At 43.8% G+C, this 19279-nt stretch overlaps 2 protein-coding genes across 3 annotated transcripts; both read right to left on the bottom strand.

Annotated features, from left to right (window-relative positions):
• Positions 1–610: 610 nt before the first annotated feature.
• LOC308423244 (UPF0729 protein C18orf32 homolog) lies at positions 611–6830 on the bottom strand. Of its 2 annotated transcripts, none has more exons than XM_080919952.1 (3): positions 6593–6830; positions 1708–1883; positions 611–1254 (listed from the first exon to the last, which is right to left on the bottom strand). In XM_080919952.1, exons 2-3 carry the CDS (start codon positions 1858–1860, stop codon positions 1189–1191), a joined length of 219 nt encoding a protein of 72 aa, XP_080776078.1. In that variant the 5' UTR covers positions 1861–1883; positions 6593–6830; the 3' UTR covers positions 611–1188. The 2 variants fall into 2 exon arrangements, with proteins under 2 accessions (XP_080776078.1, XP_080776077.1); XM_080919951.1 differs by having other exon boundaries at positions 6690–6830.
• Positions 6831–8658: 1828 nt separating this feature from the next.
• On the bottom strand, positions 8659–11096 carry RPL17 (ribosomal protein L17). The gene is made up of 6 exons (XM_080919950.1): positions 11044–11096; positions 10899–10939; positions 10489–10623; positions 10179–10277; positions 9065–9256; positions 8659–8782 (listed from the first exon to the last, which is right to left on the bottom strand). Exons 1-6 carry the CDS (start codon positions 11081–11083, stop codon positions 8735–8737), a joined length of 555 nt encoding a protein of 184 aa, XP_080776076.1. The 5' UTR covers positions 11084–11096; the 3' UTR covers positions 8659–8734.
• Between the last annotated feature and the right edge of the window lie 8183 nt (positions 11097–19279).

The following is a 19279-nucleotide window of genomic DNA, read 5'->3' as shown; positions in this document are numbered from 1 at the left end:
TCACAGAGTACTGGGGGTTCAATTCCAAGCACCCACATGGTAGCTCACAAATGTAACTTCAGTTCCAGGGGATCTGACGCCCTTTCAGGCCTTCTCAGGCACCAGGCATGCAAGTGGTGCACAGAAATACATGTAGGCAAAACCTCTATATGTGTTAAAAAACAAAACAAACTCTATATTCTCACAACACTTGATCTTAATTTAAGTGTTCTGGTGCTAATTAGCATTTTCCTGATGAGACATGCCGTTAATATTTGTGGGCCCTGTTTTAAACAAAACTAAAGAAAAAGCCACTTGGCACAGTCATTTCATACCCTTACGCTAGCTGGTGTAAGAAAGACTACAGAGATGTATATCTTCTTTCTGCTGGGCAGCAATGCTGAGTGCCTTTAATCCCAGCACTAGGGAGGCAGAGGCAGGCAAATTTTTGTGAGTTCGAGGCCAGCCTGGTCTATAGAACAAACTCCAGGACAGCCAGGGCTGCACAGAGAAACCTTGTCTCAAAATAAAGAAAAAAACAAACAAACAAAAAATCTAAAAAAACAACTGCAACAACAACAACAACAACAACAAAAAACCTTTCAAATATAAAAAGACAAAATACAGAACCACAAGTTAAATGGATGTTTAATATGTTGTCAGGACTAGAAGTACAGAGAATTACAAGTTGTGTCATTGACAAGATGTTGATGTTACATTTTTCAAAGAAGCTTTCCTCATCCGTTTTCCATCTTCTTGGAGCAGTAACTATTCTCAGCACCACAGCGCTTAACAGTAATCTGTAACCACATCGTATCCCACCGCGGACCGCGCTGTTTCCCACTAAGACTCATCCCACTCAAGGTACAAGAGCCCTCAAGAAGTGAAAACTGCAAACTCATGAGAAAGAATGCAAAGGCCCAAGGACTCGGTTCTGAGTGTCTGCTCACACAGACCTTCTATTTGTTCATATTAGTAAAACGGGATAGAAATGAAGGCTACTTTAATGAAAAAGAAACTCAGGAGTGTAGTCATTAAATATAACTACTGGAATTTTAAATATATAAATACCTTGTACTCCCTGATCAGTATCAGGCAGAAGCTAAACTATCTAGAATCCTGGCCTCGGAGAAAAAAGGTCAGAGACACAGAAGGTGCTTCATGTTATCAGGTCCATTTGAAACAGCCAAGGGCCTTCAGAGAACCCCACTAGTCTTTCTTTTTATCAGAGACTTCTGTTGGTCCTTTTGTGGGTAATCCATTTGTACCAGTACCCTAAAGTGAAAAAAGAATCGAGAATTATTATAACAAAAAGGTACTGATTTTAAGAAACATTCTTTTCAGAAGCAGACAATAAACTTCAGCATTAATGATGGCTTCCAGAATTATGCAGGTTAATTAAGTTCACAGGCACCAGTGAAGACAGTAGTGCTCTAAACATTCATTCCAGTTCAAAACAACCTTCGAATTGGGCCTAGGGCTGCAGCTTGGTGTAGAGGGCTCTCCGGGCGGGCTCCTGGCCCAGGGTTCCATCTCCATGTCAGGTGGGGAAAGGAAGGCCAAAGGACACACACTAATCCGATGCCTAGCTTCAAATCTTCCTATCAAATGCTAGTAACTAAAACTGAGACAAAGTGAAACTTCCAGTTCCAGAGGCTCGCCCTTCCAGAAGCCTGCAATTCACCAGCGCTATCCCTCACCCGTCTCCTGCAAACTTGGAGGCCTTACCTTGCAGTCTATCTTGTCCGTGTTCTTATCGCCGGATTGCTGTATGTTTTTTTTAGGCCATATGCGACTGATCACAGGGTAAATGTATGGCTCCAGGAACTTTTTGAAGACCCAGAGCAGGACCGGGATGACGATACAAGGAATGCACACCATCGTACCAGGCTGGAGCTCCCAAACTGTGGATGCCACAGGGGAAGTAGTTAGCTCATCATAGAACAGTGACAGACATCTACAGGGGGTGAGGGCTATCTAGGAAAACATTTGCTGAAAGCAAAGGTTTCTAAACCGAAATGCTGTTCTCTGCAAGGTAGAGGAGGCAGGAACACTAGGATGCCAGCACCCAATCCTTTCCACTCACCCTGGCTTTCTCGGGGATTGTGTGATAAAAGACACTTCAGTGGATAATGGGTGATAGAAGAAGCGTCAGTGGATAGAGGTTCCTGCCTCCGTGCCTGACAACCTAAGTCAAATACCCAGGACCAACCCAATGAAAAGACAGAACCAGGTCATCACTTAGACCTCTGCCATAGGCACACCATGTCAAGGGTACGCATGCCATACAACAAATAAAAACACAATAAAAGAATGTTTAAGACTACCAACAATATGTGCTAGGTACTTTACACAGTATACCGGCTCATTTACTTCCAAGAGAACCAGGAAGACGCCAGTAAGATGATTTACTGGGTAAAAGTGCCTGCTACTGAAACCCGGATGGGAAATACCTGTAAACTGTCCTCTGACCTCCACACAGCACGGTGGAGTACTCCCTCTCCCACTAACACATACGTCACAAGATACACAGTAATAATGAAATAATAATAAGAAGGAAGAGGAGGAGGAAACCACCAGAGAAACTAGATGTTCTACAGATTTAAGACTAAATAAATTATAGCCAGGCATGTTAGTACCTGTCTGTTATTTAACCTAGGAAGTTCTAGGACAGTCAGGGCTATACAGAAAGATTTGTTTGTTTTGTTTTAAATAGTAATAATAATAAAAGGAAAACAAAATTACTTATACACAAAATATAGGGTACTCTTAGTGTGAATTATGTGTGATGGTCTACATGCTCACTATTAGAAGGTGTGGCCCAGTTGGAGGGTAAGGGTCACACTCATTGTGGGTGGTGCCATCCCTGGACTGGTAGTCCTGTGTTCTATAAGCAAGCAGGCTGAGCAGACCATAAGCAGCATTCCTCCATGGTCTCTGCATCAGCTTCCTGCCTCCAGGTGCCTGCTTTATTGAAGTTCCTGTCCTGATTTCATTCAGTGATGAACAGTGATGTGGAATTGTAAACCACTTAAACCCTTTCTTTCCCACCTTGCTTTGATCATGGTGTTTCATCACAGCAACAGTAAATCTAAGATAAGAATTATCATATAAGTAAGTTGTACATATCTAAAAGTTAATACTTCTAATATTCTTTTTCTTTTTTAGAAAGAACTTTCACCACAGAGTCCTACCTGGCTGGAACTCTCTATGTGGACCAGCTCTTCCTCTACCCCTCCTGTTCTGGGGTTAAAGCCATTGTGATGGTTTGTATTTGCTCAGTCCAGGGAGTGGCACTATTAGGAGGTGTGGCCTTGTTGGAGTAGGTGTGTGGGTGTGCGTTTTAAGATCCTCATCCTAGCTACCTGGGAGTCAGCATTCTGCTAGCAGCCTTCAGATGAAGATGTAGAACTCTCAGCTCCTCCTGCACCATGCCTACTTGGATGCTGCCATGTTCCTGCCTTGATGATAATGGAGTGAACCCGTAAGCCAGTCCCAATTAAATGTTGACCTTATAAGAGTTGCCTTGGTCATGGTATCTGTTCACAGCAGTAAGCTCAAACAGCCATAGAGAAATGCAGCCAGCCCTTCTTAATGATCTTGACAATTAAAAATTATATTGGCAAATCTGATTCTGAAAGTCAACCATCTCTTAAAAGAAACACTTGTTCTATTAAATCATAAAAACTCTTAAATTTACAAAATAAATTAATCTCTTAGGACTAGGATTTCAAGATAAATTACTCTAATTTCATTGTTTCTGTGACAAATACCCTCCAAAAAAGTAGCTTAAGGAAAGAAAGGGTTTGTTTCACCACACAGTTCCAGGTTGTAGCCAACTGTTGTGGAGAAGCTGAGGTAGAAACTTAAAACCCAAGGATCCCTGCTTGCTGGCTCTAAGTTAGCTTTCTCCTCCTAGACTGTTCAGGACCTCCTACCTAAGGAATTGTGGTGCCCACAATGGGCTAGGTCTTCCTACTTCTTTCAATGATCAAATAATCCCTTACAGACATGTTCAAGGCCAAATGATTTGGATTATCCCTCACTAAAACTCTTCCCAAGTTAATTTTGGATTGTACCAAGTTATTAAAACTAACCAGCAAAGGGCCTTAAAAAGAAGTTTCAGAACAATACACACAGACTTCAAATATCCTAATTTTCAGAATAGTATAAATTAAATAGTACTGAATGAATCAGCACCAAAAGTACTTTAACCTATTCATACTGCAGGTGAAAGTGTTATGATTCTGTTTTAGATTTGGGTTTCTCTGTGTAGCCTGGATGCCCTCAAACACAGAGATTACATGTTTCTGCCTCCTGGATGCTGGGTTGCTGGGATTAAAGACGTAAGCCACTGCCCCTGGCTCCAGTGTTATGATCATTCTGAATGCAATTCTGAAATGAATTATAAGCAAAAACTATAAGCAAGTATAAATTTACATCAAGGAATGACTAGATATTTTATAAAGGATATAATCAATTCTAGTTAATATAATTTAAGAATTTTCTAAATTAAGCTCCAAAACTTCCAAAAATCATACCTTTGATTTAAAAAAAAAAAAAAAATCAGATACTGTGTGGAGGTGGTGCAGACCTTTAGTTCCAGCTCTCAGGAGGCAGAGGAAGGCAGATCTCTGTGAGTTTGAGGCCACCCTGGTCCACAGAGTGAGTTCCAGGGCAGCCAGGGTTATACAGAAAAACCTTGTCTTGAAAAACCAACAAACAAATAAATCAGTCAATAAAGCTGGGGGTAGGGGGTTGTATCTCAATGGTAGGGCTTGTCTACATCATGCTAGACCAGTGGTTCTAAACATGTGGGTTGTAACCCCTTGGGGGTAGAAGAATCCTGTCACAGGGGTACCTAAGACTATAGAAAAACAGATATTTACGATTCTTAACAGTAAAATTACAGTTTCTAAGCAGCAACAGAAATAATTTTCTGGTTGGGAGTCACTGTAACATGAAGAACTGTATTAAAAGAGTCACAGTGTTAGGAAGGCTGAGATCCACTGTGCTGGACATGTTCAATTAGCGGCACTTAAAAGTCAATTAGCAGGGCTGGAGATGGCTCAGTGGTTAAAAGCACTGGCTGCTCTTCCAGGGGTCTTGGATTCAGTTCCCAGCAACCACATGGCAGCTCACAGTGTCTGTGACTCCTGTTCCAGGGGATCTGAGACCCTCACACATGCAGGCAAAACACCAATGGACATAAAATAAAAAATGTTTTAAAAGTCAATTAGCAGAGATGGTTTTCAGCATTTTTCAAACACATGTTTAGAATCTGTGCTGGAAATGTGCAAGGCTCTAGGTCTCTAACCCTTTAATAATTACACAGCAGGACACTTGCCAGATTTCATAGGGAGGCTGAGACCTGTATCAGTTTCAGAAGGTGTTTGTTGGAAACAGGATGTGCCTTAATTCCCTCATGAGAAAATTCAGGCAAAGAGAACCCCCACCTTACAAGAGTGCATTCAATAGCATGCCTGCAGAACAAAATAGAAAGGTAACAAAATGGGGCTGGAGAGATGGTCAGTGGGTAAGAGCACTGACTGCTCTTCCAGAGGTCCTGAGTTCAAATCCCAGCAACCACATGGTAGCTCACAACCATCTGTAATGAGATCTGAGGCCTTCATATATATACTTATAAATAATAAACAAATCTTTTTAAAAAAGGAGAAGAAGAAGAAAGAAAGAAAGAAAGAAAGAAAGAAAGAAAGAAAGAAAGAAAGGTAACAAATCAAACAGGTCAGGCTTGTGAGCTCAACTATTTGGGAAGCTAATGAAAAGACAGACATAAATTAATCTGGGCTATACATCAAGCTCAGGCCTGCATGAACAACGTAAGAAGATCCTATCTCAAAATGAAAAAACAAAAACGAGTCTAGACCAGGAGGACTACACAATGAGATCTTGTCTTAAAACAAAACAAAAAAAAAACCTTTCTATTTATTTGTCTTTTATACCTTTTACTTCTTTGAAAATTTTACAACTCCCTTTCAAGCCTTTTTCCTACCCATCACCATGTTGTTTTTAAAAAGTCTACTTGTAGTTAGTATTTTAGAACTTCGTACATATTATGTTCCTAAGTAAAACCCCAAAAGCCCACGCCAGTAACGACACCATATTATTTAACTGACAAGGTATCACTGTGTAACCTTGAACTTAAGAGACCCACTTACCTCTGCCTTCTTTGTATGGGGATAAAAACGGGGCACCACCACTCCGGATTTCTACAGCATGATTTTTATAAAACTTTCTTTGGATCTTTTAATTAGTAACCCGATAGTATTATGGTATTGTCTCTTAATCCTAGTAAATTTTAATAGGTATTTTAGACTATGAAAACTGTGGTAGAAAATCTAGAAGATGGCAAGGTGAACTACTAGTTTAACTACTATCCCATCTATCAAAGAGAGCAAAATGGAATCTTTCATTCAACTTGGTCTAAGAGGATAATGGAAGAGCGCAGAAAGGGCTAGGGATCCACCAGAACTGCTCAACAGAGCCGCAATAGCCTCCCTTGAAAGAACCAAGAAGAACCAAGCAAGTCAAAGACAATTTCAAAAAGTAGCGAAGCTGCAGGGAGCTACTGGCAGAGAGCAGGGATACCCACCCTGCCGGTCCAGAGAGGAAAACCGCGAGGGAAGCAAGGAGGAACACCGAGGTCCACGGACAGAGATCAGTGTAGAAATGCAAGGCAAGCAGGCTACCTAATTCCTAGGGTACACCGGCGCACCGCACAGCTTCTGGGGACTTCAAGCCGCCGAACCGCGCTGCTGACAGCCGCAACGCAAATCCCAACTCCTGAAACTTCACTGGCCACCACCAAGACGCCCAGGGCAATGTCCGCACTTCCGGGAGGCCGGGCTGCCAACAGCCAATTGCAGTTCAGGATACTGACAAAGCCCTATACGTCAACCAAGGGGTGCTCAGAACGTAACGATGACGCATACAGAGCTGCCGCACTTCCGGAGCTGCGCTGTACTCAGCGCCTGAGGCTAACCCTTCGGGGGTAGCAGAGGGTGCAGCTGTGTACAGAAAACCCAATTTCCAAAGCACCGGAATGGTTTTTGAAGAAACTGTTGTGCTGTCCAATATCATTGGAAACAGGACTCTGGGAATAAGACTTGCCAGGTCCTCTTCACCAGCTATAGGAATGGCGCTGGAACATAAGGTATTTTCAGGCTGATTGGCTAAGCCAGTCTGGGTTTTCACACTATCTCAACGTCAGAATTTTCAAACTATGGTCTCCCTGTGGAAGCTGGGATAGTTGTGCTCCCTATCACATAACTTAGGGTCCTTCAATCAAGTAGGTAAAAACTCTGGGCTGTTTCTAGCACTCAACCCCTGGGCTACTGCCCATCTTACTTTCACTAAAACACAACAGACTGGTCTTAAGAATTTGGAACACACACTGCTGGTTGAAAACAAAGCCTCTTTGGCAATGTCTTACTGTTACTTTGCCACCTGGGAACATCCCAAGAGAAACCACTTTTCCTACAGATCCTTGTTTACAAATAGTTCAAAAGAATCATTGTTACAAAACCTGCTCTAGTATGTTCAAAAAGATATAGATCACATTCCTGTGATTACAGAACTTGGGAAGTTCTTTCACTATGTCCTGGGTATCTAGATTTGGAACCTTCACCCTGAGTCATTTAAACCCTATGGCGCAAGTAAAAAACCTATATATGTATACATAAAGCTTTCAAAAACAGTGGCAAAGGCCTAACTGGAACTTTAAGTGCTCTATAAATAGATAGAAGATAGTTCAGGGGTGCAGTACTAGCAGGCAACTCTTCAGGGTTTTAAGTGGGATGTATGACTTGAAAATCTGCTTTAACAGATATCCGTTAAGTTATGCAGGAGTTATGAGGAATACTGCAACCCCCCAACTTTTCTTGTATAGCTGAAGCATTAAATGGTATCACCCTTGGAGCTTTAGAGATTCACTGCAGAACAGTATGCGCGTGTCTAAAAGCAGCCACTAAAAACTTTCAAGTGTATCCACATCTGGGGGCAGGAGAGATCTCTGAGGTTAAGAGCACTGACTGCTCTTCCAGGTCCGAATTCAACTTCTAGCAACCACATGGTTTAGTGGCTTACAATCACCAGTAATCAGAAGCCCTTTGTGTCTATCCACATCTGTTTGGGTGCCTCCCTCAGAGGAAAACTAGCACTTATAATGGCTGATATCTAAGCCTGAGATGATAGAAAACTGTTTCATGTGTGGGCACCTTCCCCCCAAATCAGTAAGGTGTTTGCCTATTTAAAAAGGCACTTACAGAGAAACTTAAATGGCCAAGTGGCAATGCAAACCTTTAATCCCAGCAACTGGGAGGCAGAGGCAGGTGGATATAGTTTAAGACCATACTGTCTACAGACAGGTTGGAGGACAGCCAGGACCACAACAAATAAAAATACCACCTTTTCAAAAAAAAATTGTAATGAATTCCTTTCCCAAGACAAGCTTATATATACCCAAGTTTGTAGATGAAACAGATTTTTACACCTGTAGTCTTCTGCATAAGTTTCTCAGTAAATGCTAATTCAATAAAGATAGGCAATCATATTTACAGTCATGTGGTTGTCAACAGTCTTTCACTGCTTAATTAAAAAGTTCCTCTGGATGTTAAAACACATCTCTCCCAACAGGGCCCATCAAGCAGGACTGATTAATAGATAATCTAAGACATTTTGCTTATAAAGACCACCAGAAGATGTTTACTTTAACTCCATTTATTTTATGCTGAATTTATTCCCGTGCCATGAGCTTTTGCTTCTTCAGTTTCTTCTGGGATATCTGAGAAAAGACAAAGGAACCATTTAAGTTTCTAGACTAGATAAAACCTTAAATCTTAGAGCAACTGAATTCACACCCAATAGGAAAAGCTCCATTGCTAAAAGGTCAAATTTAGTTGCAGACACCAAATGCAATGACTAACTACTCCAGTAAGGGCACAGGGTCTGCAGTGCTATGCCATGGAAGCTGCTTTCCTGCATAGTTATTACAAAAGTGTATCACAAGAGTCACCACAGCACCTCTTGTCTCTCTAGTAGACAACAGCAAAACTGAGCAACTTACCTTTTTCTTCTGTGCAACCTCCTCTTCTGGCTTTGGAACAATCTGTTCCTTCTCCGTGAGGATCATCTCAATGTGGCAGGGGGAGCTCATGTATGGGTTAATTCGGCCATGAGCTCTGTAGGTTCGCCGGCGCATCTTAGGTGCCTTGTTCACCTGGATGTGTTCAATGACTAGAGAATCTACATCTAAACCCTGAAAAGGGAGAGAAATCCTCAAACATCTGGTTTTTGATAAAGCTTCAGTACCCCAGGCCAGCCTCTAACTTGGATGACCCTGAACTTTTTGCTCATCCTCTAACTTTTTGAGTGCAAGGTTACTTTGCATTTTTAAAAGATTTCATGTATGTGAGCACACTGTAGCTGTCTACAGACATCAGAAGAGGGCATCAGATCCCATTAGATGATTGTGAGCCACTATGTGGTTGCGGGAACTGAACTCAGGACCTCTGAGAGAGCACTGTACACTCCCCTAACTACTGAACCATCTCTCCAGCCCCACTTTGCATTAAGTAGTGACTTTCAAGTGAAATAATTTCTAAGGCACTATTTTTAAGACATTCAATACCATAAAACTTACTGCTCAGTGGTTAAGAGCCCTGACTGCTCTTCCAGGTTCTGAGTTTAATTCCCAGCAACCACTTGATGGTTGTTGATGTGTCTCAAGAAAGCCACAGCCTACCTACACACATTAGCAAATCCACACAATTCTTTCTGAGGCACAACCTCAATGGAAAAAAATTGTTTTCAAATATGAAGTGATTAACCTGCCTCTAGAACAGCCATATACAATCAATAGACTATACCATCTCTAATGCTACCAAACCACCCAAAAGTGAACAGCATTTTGGTAAATTAAAATGTTTCGTTTGGTGTCACACCCTGATCTACACTCATCAATAAGGTATAACCCCCACCAACAACGAAAACTTTTTATAGGTTTGAGAATGGCAGAAACCATTAGGACACAGTACATCATGACCCTAAACCTTTTTAGGCAAAATTGTGATACTAGATTAGAAGCACAAGACAAAAGGCATCTTGGCCCCTCTTTCTAGAAAGAAAGTTTACCAAACTGACCTCAAGATATACCAAAAGGACAGCAATGGCTCAGGTACCTTAAGTTCAGCATTACTCTCTGCATTCTTAAGCATATGCAGCAAAAACTCAGCACTCTTTTTTGGCCAACGTCCCTGTGTCCAGCCCCACTGTTTGGCCTGAAAAGAAAAGTAGGTAAGCAGTTTGTTATCCTCCTTGAATCGGCAGAGATCGTTAAAAACTATGCCAACACCAAGGTTGCTCAGAACAAGTTTTATTTCACGGTTAATCCAAAGGTGTCCTAAGATAGTCATCACAGCAACCCAACTTTAGCCTACTTTCCCACTTCCTTACAATCTGCAAAAGAAAGCATTTTCAAAGACTTCTCACCTGGGCGCACCTACCAACGCCACCATTGTAACGCCGGAATGGCACACATTGCTTCTTTAAAGTGACATCCTTCAGATACTTGGTGGCTTTACGGATATGCATACCCTTGATTGCCTGGGCAGTTTCCCGGGTGTTCTAATGGAAGCCAGAAAGGTTTGGTTAACAATTGAGATGAATAAATTTAATTAAGTAAGCCCCACTATCTTGTAATTATCTGTCTGTTCCACAACAGTGCAAGTTTTACCCAAGTTCCCCACCGGATGACTGCCTTATATAATAGGGGGCTGCTCAGAGTTTATTTATTTTCACGGTAAATCCAAAGGTGTCCTAAGAAAGTCATCACTGCAGCCACCCCCAAAGACACTTAGGAGCAAATTAGGCTTCTTTTGACAGGAACACGACTCCCTTACCTTAAAATGAACACGAAGGTTTGAACCTCTGGATTTGCATGCTGCAAACAAGGAAAAGCGTCCATTATCTATTGAATTATGAACATGTCAAACAAACAATACAACTCACAAATCAAAACAGAAGCAGGTCTTTTCGGTCACTTACATTTTGTGGGGTTTTCTGGGTCAAGGGAGTAGCGAACCATCTTTACAGGTCACCTGTGAACACAGCAGCTAGTAACTAACACAATCAGCTAATAACCAAGGAGGTTAAACTAGCAACAGCTGCTCAGAGAATAGCTATTTTCATGATTAATCCAAAGGTGTCCTAAGATATGACATCATCGCAGCCAGGTTTTCCTTGGGGTGTGGGGGGTAGGGTTTCTCTGTGTAACTGCCCCGGCTTTCCTGGAACTCGCAGATCCGCCTGCCTCCCCAAACTGGGATTAAAAGCCTGCACCACCCCGACCTCGCAGGGAGCATTTCCTTAATGCCCACCTACCGGGTCTTATGAAGGTTCGTGACCTTCCCCTCGGACTACCGGGGTTCAACAACCCGGCGCCTCTCCACACTGGGACTTAGCGGCGGCAAGGCACAACTCTCTGCAGTCCCCTCCTTCTCCCCCGACCTCGCAGCCTCCCCGGCACCGAACTCGGCACTCCCGCCCCGTCCTAGGCTGCCCCTCACCGCAGAAGCCGAGCCTCCGGCGTCCCGGCCTGTTCCGAGCACCCGCCGGCCCCGTCACCTATGCCCGCCCCTCACGTTGCTCCGCGGCCTGCAGGGGCCTGCGGGACCCGGGGCTCCAGGTCGGACGCGCCCGCGCCCCTCCATACACAGCACGGCCGCCTGTGCCGAAGACCCATGGCCCTTCGAGCTCAGATGGCGGGACGGAGTCGCCAGCGCTCCCGAAGCCGCGATGGCGGAGGATTCACCTCCAGAACCCGACGCAGAGTCACACTCACCTCTGGCCGCTTACAAGAAGAGGAAGCGCAAAGGCTACTGGGAGAATTCATGAGACCTCGACCTCTCGCGAGACTTCCTGCCCTAAGGACGAGATCCGAGGAGTGGGCGGGCCAACTAGGGAGGAAGTGCGGGATGTTTATAGGAAACTTGGAAAGGAGTTGCTGGTTTAGGGACTTTCTCTTTTTTTTTTTTTTAAATCCCGAAATTAAAATGAATGGGTTTTAGGTGTCAGTAAATAAAAAACAGTCTTGAAGCATAGGACACGAATTAGAAATGCACGAGAAATCTAGCCATCCTCGTTGTTAGATTTGATTATTGTCAATATGTACTCTCTGAAAGTGGTTTGTAAATGGACAATTAAGATGAAAGGTCAGAGCCAGGAATGGCTGTGTTCGTCTTTAATTCCAGCACTCGGCAGGTAGAGGTAGTGGACTGCACCAAGTCTGTCGCCAGCCAGGGCTATATAGTGAGATCTTGTCTTAAATAAATAGCCTAAAGGCATGTGTCATGGTGCCTCATACCTGAAATCCTACTGTTCATTAGAATGGTGACCAGGGCTGGAGAGATGGCTCAGCAAGGAATAACATCTGTTGCTCTTGAATAAGACAAAGTTCTGTTCCCAGCACCCACAGGTAGCTCACACGTGTAACTCCAGTTCCAGGGAATTAAGATGCCTTCTGATCTTGGTAGGCGCCAGGTACACCCATGGTGCACATACACACTTGCAGGCAAAACACATATACACATAAAATAAATCAACACATTTTAATTACTTTAGTAAAATAGAATTCTAGGCCAGCCACCACTACATGAAACCCTGTCTCCACAAAAAGATCCAAGACTGGTTTATTGGGAGGCTAAGGAAGTAGGGTGGGAGTGGAGGAGAAAAAAACAGGGGTGAGGTGAGATGGGGAGTCCATCAGGTGTATGTTAATTATAAAGATTAGGCTAACTGAACACTGGTTCAGGATTGCTGTCTCCAATGCCAATTTCAGATTTCACTTGCAGAAAATGTGTTGGTATTTTCTTTCCCTCTCTGTCTTAGTCAGGGTTTCTATTCCTGCACAAACATCACGATCAAGAAGCAAGTTGGGGAGGAAGAGGGTTATTCAGCTTACACTTCCATATCGCTGTTCATCACCAAAGGAAGTCAGGACTGAAACTCAAGCAGGTCAGGAAGCAGGAGCTGATGCAGAGGCCATGGAGGGATGTTACTTACTGGCTTGCTTCCCCTGTCTTGCTCAGCCTTCTTTCTTATAGAACCCAGGTCTACCAGCCCAGGGATGGCACCACCCACAATGGTCTGGGCCCTCCCCCCTTGATCACTAGTTGAGAAAATGCCTTACAGCTGGATCTCATGGAGGCATTTCCTCAGCTGAGGCTCCTTTCTCTGTGATAGCTCCAGCTTGTGTCATGTTGATACAAAATCAGCCAGTACACTCTCTTTCTTGTCTTTCATTCTGTTACAGTCTGGCTTTGGATCTTCTGTGACCCCACTTCCAGGCAGCTCAGATTCCCAGGGACTGAGTTTGGCTTACAATACCTTGGACTCACTTGGCTTCCAGATGTAGTGTCAAAGATTCTTCCTTCCTCAGTACCAACTGCAAGGCATTACAGCTTTTTCTTAGTGCTTTTCTTTCTTCATAAGCATTTGCTACAGTCTGTAGAGTCCCAAATAAACTATTCTCTTAAGTTAGATAGACCCAAATATCAAACCATTTTCTCGGTATTTTTTCTGGGAATCTCTTAGGTGAATATATAACTAACTCATCCTTAAATAGAACCACGGGCTTAGAATGTAGTTTGCCAGTAGAATACTTGCCTAGACTCTCTCAAGACCTGGCTTTGATCTCTACCACCATGTGTGTGTGTGTGTGTGTGTGTGTGTGTGTGTGTGTGTGTGTGTGTGCTGTTTGAATATCTCTAGGCAAGGAAGAAATGATACAACTCATACTTTGGAAAAATGACCCTGACTTCCCAGTAAAGAGCAAACCTCAGTGGGAGTAGACATAAGAAGAGGGACGTGGACCATTTTGCAAACTCTGAGGGTCACTTATGCTAGGTTGGTCCTAGTGGCCAAAAGGAGTCCAATCAAATGTCTTCGCTGGAGATGTAGCTAAAGAACTAGCTAACAGACTGAATATTGGAGGAGTGTAAAGACAACGAAGATGCTCACATTTCCCTGTTGAATGCTGAATGGCACAATGCACTGAACCTAGAGAAGAAACAGGAGCAATAAAATAAATAGTCTGTGTGGTCTTATTCAAAATGTTGTCTTATCAGATGTGCCTGCACACATCACTCAGTACTCAGGAAGATGAAGCAGGGAGATCATGAGTTCCAGGCCAGCTTATGTTACTCAGTGAGTCAGAGACCAGCCTGAGTTATATAAGGCAACTACTATCTGAAAGTTTTGTTTTAAGATTTATCTTAGGAAAATTTAAAACACACACACAAAGAAATACACAGGGGCTTATACTGAACTTCCAGAGCAGTCTGGGTTTTGTCTTTTTCCTTTCTCTCTATCTGGCCAGTGTTACAGTGGTATTAGAACCTGTTTCTACTTGGGGTGTGGCTCAGCCCCTATGATACACCTTTAATCTCAAACAAGGAAGATAAAGTTAGTTTGCAAAAAAAAAAAGTTAATTTGTAGAAAGAAGCAGCCACATTTGAAATTGAAGTCTAATTGATTGGCAAAGTGATGAATCAGAGAAAGATTTGACAGAGTAGGATTTGCTCAATTCACATGAGAAGAGAGAGGAAAGCTACTTAAGTACTTAAGGGAGAGACAGACAGCACAGGAGGAGAGGACAGTGGAGGGATACAGTGGATGATACAGTGGATGGATACAGTGGATGGATACAGTGGATGGATGCAGTGGAGGGATGCAGTAGAGGGATACAGTGGAGGGATACAGTAGAGGGATACAGTGGAGGGATACAGTGGAGGGATACAGTGGAGGGATACAGTGGAGGGATACAGTGGAGGAATACAGTGAAGGGATACAGTGGATGATACAGTGGATGGATACAGTGGAGGGATACAGGAGGGATACAGTGGAGGGATACAGTGGAGGGATACAGTGGATGATACAGTGGATGGATACAGTGGAGGGATACAGTGGAGGGATACAGTGGAGGGATACAGTGGATGATACAGCGGATGGATACAGTGGAGGGATACAGTGGAGGGATACAGTGGATGGATACAGTGGAGGGATACAGTGGATGATACAGTGGATGGATACAGTGGATGGATACAGTGGATGATACAGTGGAGGGATACAGTGGAGGGATACAGTGAAGGGATACAGTGGATGATACAGTGGATGGATACAGTGGATGATACAGTGGAGGGATGCAGTGGAGGGATACAGTGGAGGGATACAGTGGATGGATACAATGGAGGGATACAGTGGAGGGATGCAGTGGATGGATACAGTGGAGGGATACAGTGGAAGGATACAGTGGATGGATACAGTGGAGGGATACAGTGGAGGGATATGGTGGATTGATACAGTGGAGGGATGCAGTGGAGGGATACAGTGGAGGGATACAGTGGAGGGATACAATGGAGGGATACAGTGGAGGGATACAGTGAAGGGATACAGTGGAGGGATACAGTGGAGGGATACAGTGGAAAGATACAGTGGATGGATACAGTGGAGGGATACAGTGGAGGGATACAGTGGAGGGGTACAGTGGAGGGATACAGTGGAGGGATACAGTGGAGGGATACAGTGGATGATACAGTGGATGGATACAGCGGAGGGATACAGTGGAGGGATACAGTGGAGGGATGCAGTGGAGGGATACAGTGGAGGGATACAGTGGATGGATACAGTGGAGGGATACAGTGGATGGATACAGTGGAGGGATACAGTGGATGATACAGTGGATGGATACAGTGGATGATACAGTGGAGGGATACAGTGGAGGGATACAGTGGATGATACAGTGGATGGATACAGTGGAGGGATACAGTGGATGATACAGTGGAGGGATACAGTGGAGGGATACAGTGGATGGATACAGTGGAGGGATACAGTGGATGGATACAGTAAAGGGATGCAGTGGAGGGATACAGTGGAGGGATACAGTGGATGGATACAATGGAGGGATACAGTGGAGGGATGCAGTGGATGGATACAGTGGAGGGATACAGTGGAGGGATACAGTGGATGGATACAGTGGAGGGATACAGTGGAGGGATATGGTGGATTGATACAGTGGAGGGATGCAGTGGAGGGATGCAGTGGAGGGATACAGTGGAGGGATACAATGAAGGGATACAGTGGAGGGATACAGTGAAGGGATACAGTGGAGGGATACAGTGGAGGGATACAGTGGAAGGATACAGTGGAGGGATACAGTGGAGGGATACAGTGGAGGGGTACAGTGGATGGATACAGTGGAGGGATACAGTGGAGGGGTACAGTGGAGGGATACAGTGGAGGGATACAGTGGAGGGATGCAGTGGAGGGATACAGTGGAGGGATACAGTGGAGGGATGCAGTGGAGGGGTACAGTGGATGGATACAGTGGAGGGGTACAGTGGAGGGGTACAGTGGAAGGGTACAGTGGAGGGGTACAGTGGAGTTCATGGATTGCAGTGCAGTAGGGTTGAGAGGGAGAGCAGAGCAGCACAGAGAGGGAAGGAGGGTGCGGTGTCACTGGGACAGTTTGTGCAGATACAGGTTGGAGAGAGAACAACTGGACTCACAGGTAAAGATAGATCAAACCAGAGAATGAGAAGGAACCAGAAGACTAGAACATATTGCTAGGGATAGTTTAAAGCCAACCAGAGCTATTCACGGGGTGAAAGAGAAGCCAGATTGAATCAACCAACTGGGAAAGGAGTTTGAGCCAGAACAGCTGAATTGAACCAGCCAGCTGGAGTTCAGAAAGAACTAGAAAGGGTGAGTTTATTCAGCAGAGAGTCTCAGAGGCTAGAAACATTGAGGGATAAATTAGATGGTATGGAGCCTAGAAGCTTCCAGGACTAAGCCTGGGTTAGCGTTAGCAGACAGAGGCAGTGAGCCTCCCAGACAACAATTACAACAAGGGAATAAAAGTTACTTTTACAGGCCAGGAAGCCCTGATCATCCTAATTCCTTTTCTTCTATTATGTTTGTTGGGGTCCTGGAATTCCCTCACAAACCACAGGAACACCAATCTCATCAGACAGTGATAGTTTATTGAACATATGCCCAGGACTGATCTACCAGTGCCATGGTCCTGATTTAGGGAGTGAACTGTGACCTCTCAGTTAAGGTCCTACAGGGCTTTAAAAACCTGAGACCTACAAGCATCTGTGCCAAGTTATTCCACCAATCAGGATTTAGGGATGAGGGATTTCCTTAGGAACATGTCTTTGTACATTTATCCTGCTTCCATTGGTTGGGGGTCTTCAACTGTGGTAGGGGACTTTCCTTGTCTAATATTCACGTCCTAACTTGTCTACCAGGATGGGACTTGTCTAACATTCATGTCTTAACTTGCCAACCAGGATGTCAGTTCCCAGAGAGGTCTTTGGAACTTAAACTGTACTTGAACACTACTCAAAATGGAGGTCCTATGTTGTGGTCCATCCCAGAGGCATCTTAGAAAAGCAAATACCATAAAAGCTTATACACAGGTGCGGGAAGTGCTGTTCAGTATTTGGTTCGGGTCCAAGCTTATTGAGGGTAACTTTACAAAACAGTTCTACTGACTTCTATCATGATTGGTTTCCAAGGGCACAAAACATAACAGAATATGTAATCAACTTGGCATTAGAAAGCTTTCTAATAACAGCAGAAACATATGAAAAAGTTTCCTAATAATGGAAGGCTATCCAGGTAACAGTTACCTAGGCCTTAACATTCCATCTCGGCTGTAATATTTTACCTAGACCTTAACAATGTTTTTTTTTAATCCCTCCTTCTTTAATTGCAGAGGTACTTTAAATAGATCTCATCATTTGGAATAACTGCAATGTATATCCCTGTACTGGCTGGGATCTTGACACAAGCTGGAATTATCACAGAGAAAGGAGCCTCCCTTGAGGAAATGCCTCCATGAGATCCAGCTGTAAAGCATTTTCTCAACTAGTGATCAAGGGGGGAGGGCCCAGACCATTGTGGGTGGTGCCATCCCTGGGCTGGTAGACCTGGGTTCTATAAGAAAGCAGGCTGAGCAAGCCAGGGAAAGCCAGCCAGTAAGTGACATCTCTCCATGGCCTCTGCATCAGCTCCTGCTTCCTGACCTGCTTGAGTTCCAGTCCTGACTTCCTTTGGTGATGAACATCAATGTAGAAGTGTAAGCTGAATAAATTCTTTCCTCCCCAACTTGCTTCTTGGTCATGATGTTTGTGCAGGAATAGAAATCCTGACTAAGATAATCCCTAATGGATAAATGGATAATCTATTGCTGCCTGTTGAGATTGGTGTTCATATGGTTTGTGAGGTAACTTCAGGACCCCCAACAAACATAACAGAAGAGGAATTAGGATGATCAGGGGTTCCTGGTCTGTAAAAGTAACTTTTATTCCCTTGTTGTAATTGTTGTCTGGGAGGCTCACTGCGCCCATCTGCTAACCCAGACTTAGTCCTGGAAGCTTCTAGCCTCTGTACAATCTAATCTAGCTCTCTAATGTTTATAACCTCTGAGACTTACTGATGAATAAGCTCACCCCTCTTTTTCTTCCAGGTAGCTTTCTCCCAGTACCCTCTTCCTTTTTACTCTTGTATTTTTAATGACACCATTCGTATACATCAAACCACCATCATCCACAACAGTGCCTTAATATAGCTCTTATCTTCATTTGAAAGGTTTTTCCAGTCTCCCCAAAAAAGTCTTTACAGTTTGTTCAAATTAGAATCAAAGCAAGATTCCAACATTGCATGTGAAAGATAGAGCTCTATCTGATCCATGATGTCTTCCCCTTCTTATCCTCTATGTCCCGCCCCTTTCCCTCATCCCTTGCTCCTTTGTGGAAGAGACAGGAATGACTAGCGTGGAAAATCTCCATACTTCAGGATTTGGCCTGTTGCATCTTTATTATATCTTTAAACATATTATTTACACATCAACACTTGATCAGATTAGTTTCTTTGGTCTTCTGTTTTGACATGAGGTCTCACTATGTAGCTCGGGCCAATCTCAAAGTCACAGTCCTCCTCAGCCTTCCTAGTTCTGGGGTTACAGGAGAGTGCCACCACTCCCTGCTTGTGAGGTAGCTGTATGCAGCCAGTTATCAGAATACTCTAGCAAGTGGCGAATAGCAGCCTGAACTCCTGCAAGGTGGGATGGGAAACACAGTCATTGTGCATTGTACTAGGTATTAATAGATCATTGTATGAGTCAGAAACTGGGGTTCATAGGGAAATGGTGGCACATGCCTTTGATCCCAGCACTTGGGAGGCAGAGGTAAGTGGATCTCTGAGTTTGAGGCCAACC

The sequence above is a fragment of the Micromys minutus genome (genome assembly GCF_963924665.1).
Source record: "Micromys minutus genome assembly, chromosome: 8".
NCBI lineage: Eukaryota > Metazoa > Chordata > Mammalia > Rodentia > Muridae > Micromys > Micromys minutus.
This window is presented reverse-complemented; position numbering and strand designations above follow the sequence as displayed.

Coding starts and splice junctions, on each gene's coding strand:
- LOC308423244 (XM_080919952.1), bottom strand. CDS start 1,860: ATGGTGTGCATTCCTTGTATCGTCATCCCGGTCCTGCTCTGGGTCTTC. Junction 1,255..1,707: donor CGGACAAGATAGACTGCAAG/GTAAGGCCTCCA, acceptor TTTTCACTTTAG/GGTACTGGTACAAATGGATT.
- RPL17 (XM_080919950.1), bottom strand. CDS start 11,083: ATGGTTCGCTACTCCCTTGACCCAGAAAACCCCACAAAAT. Junction 10,278..10,488: donor GCGTTGGTAGGTGCGCCCAG/GTGAGAAGTCTT, acceptor TTTTCTTTTCAG/GCCAAACAGTGGGGCTGGAC. Junction 9,257..10,178: donor AGAGTAATGCTGAACTTAAG/GTACCTGAGCCA, acceptor CTCCCTTTTCAG/GGTTTAGATGTAGATTCTCT.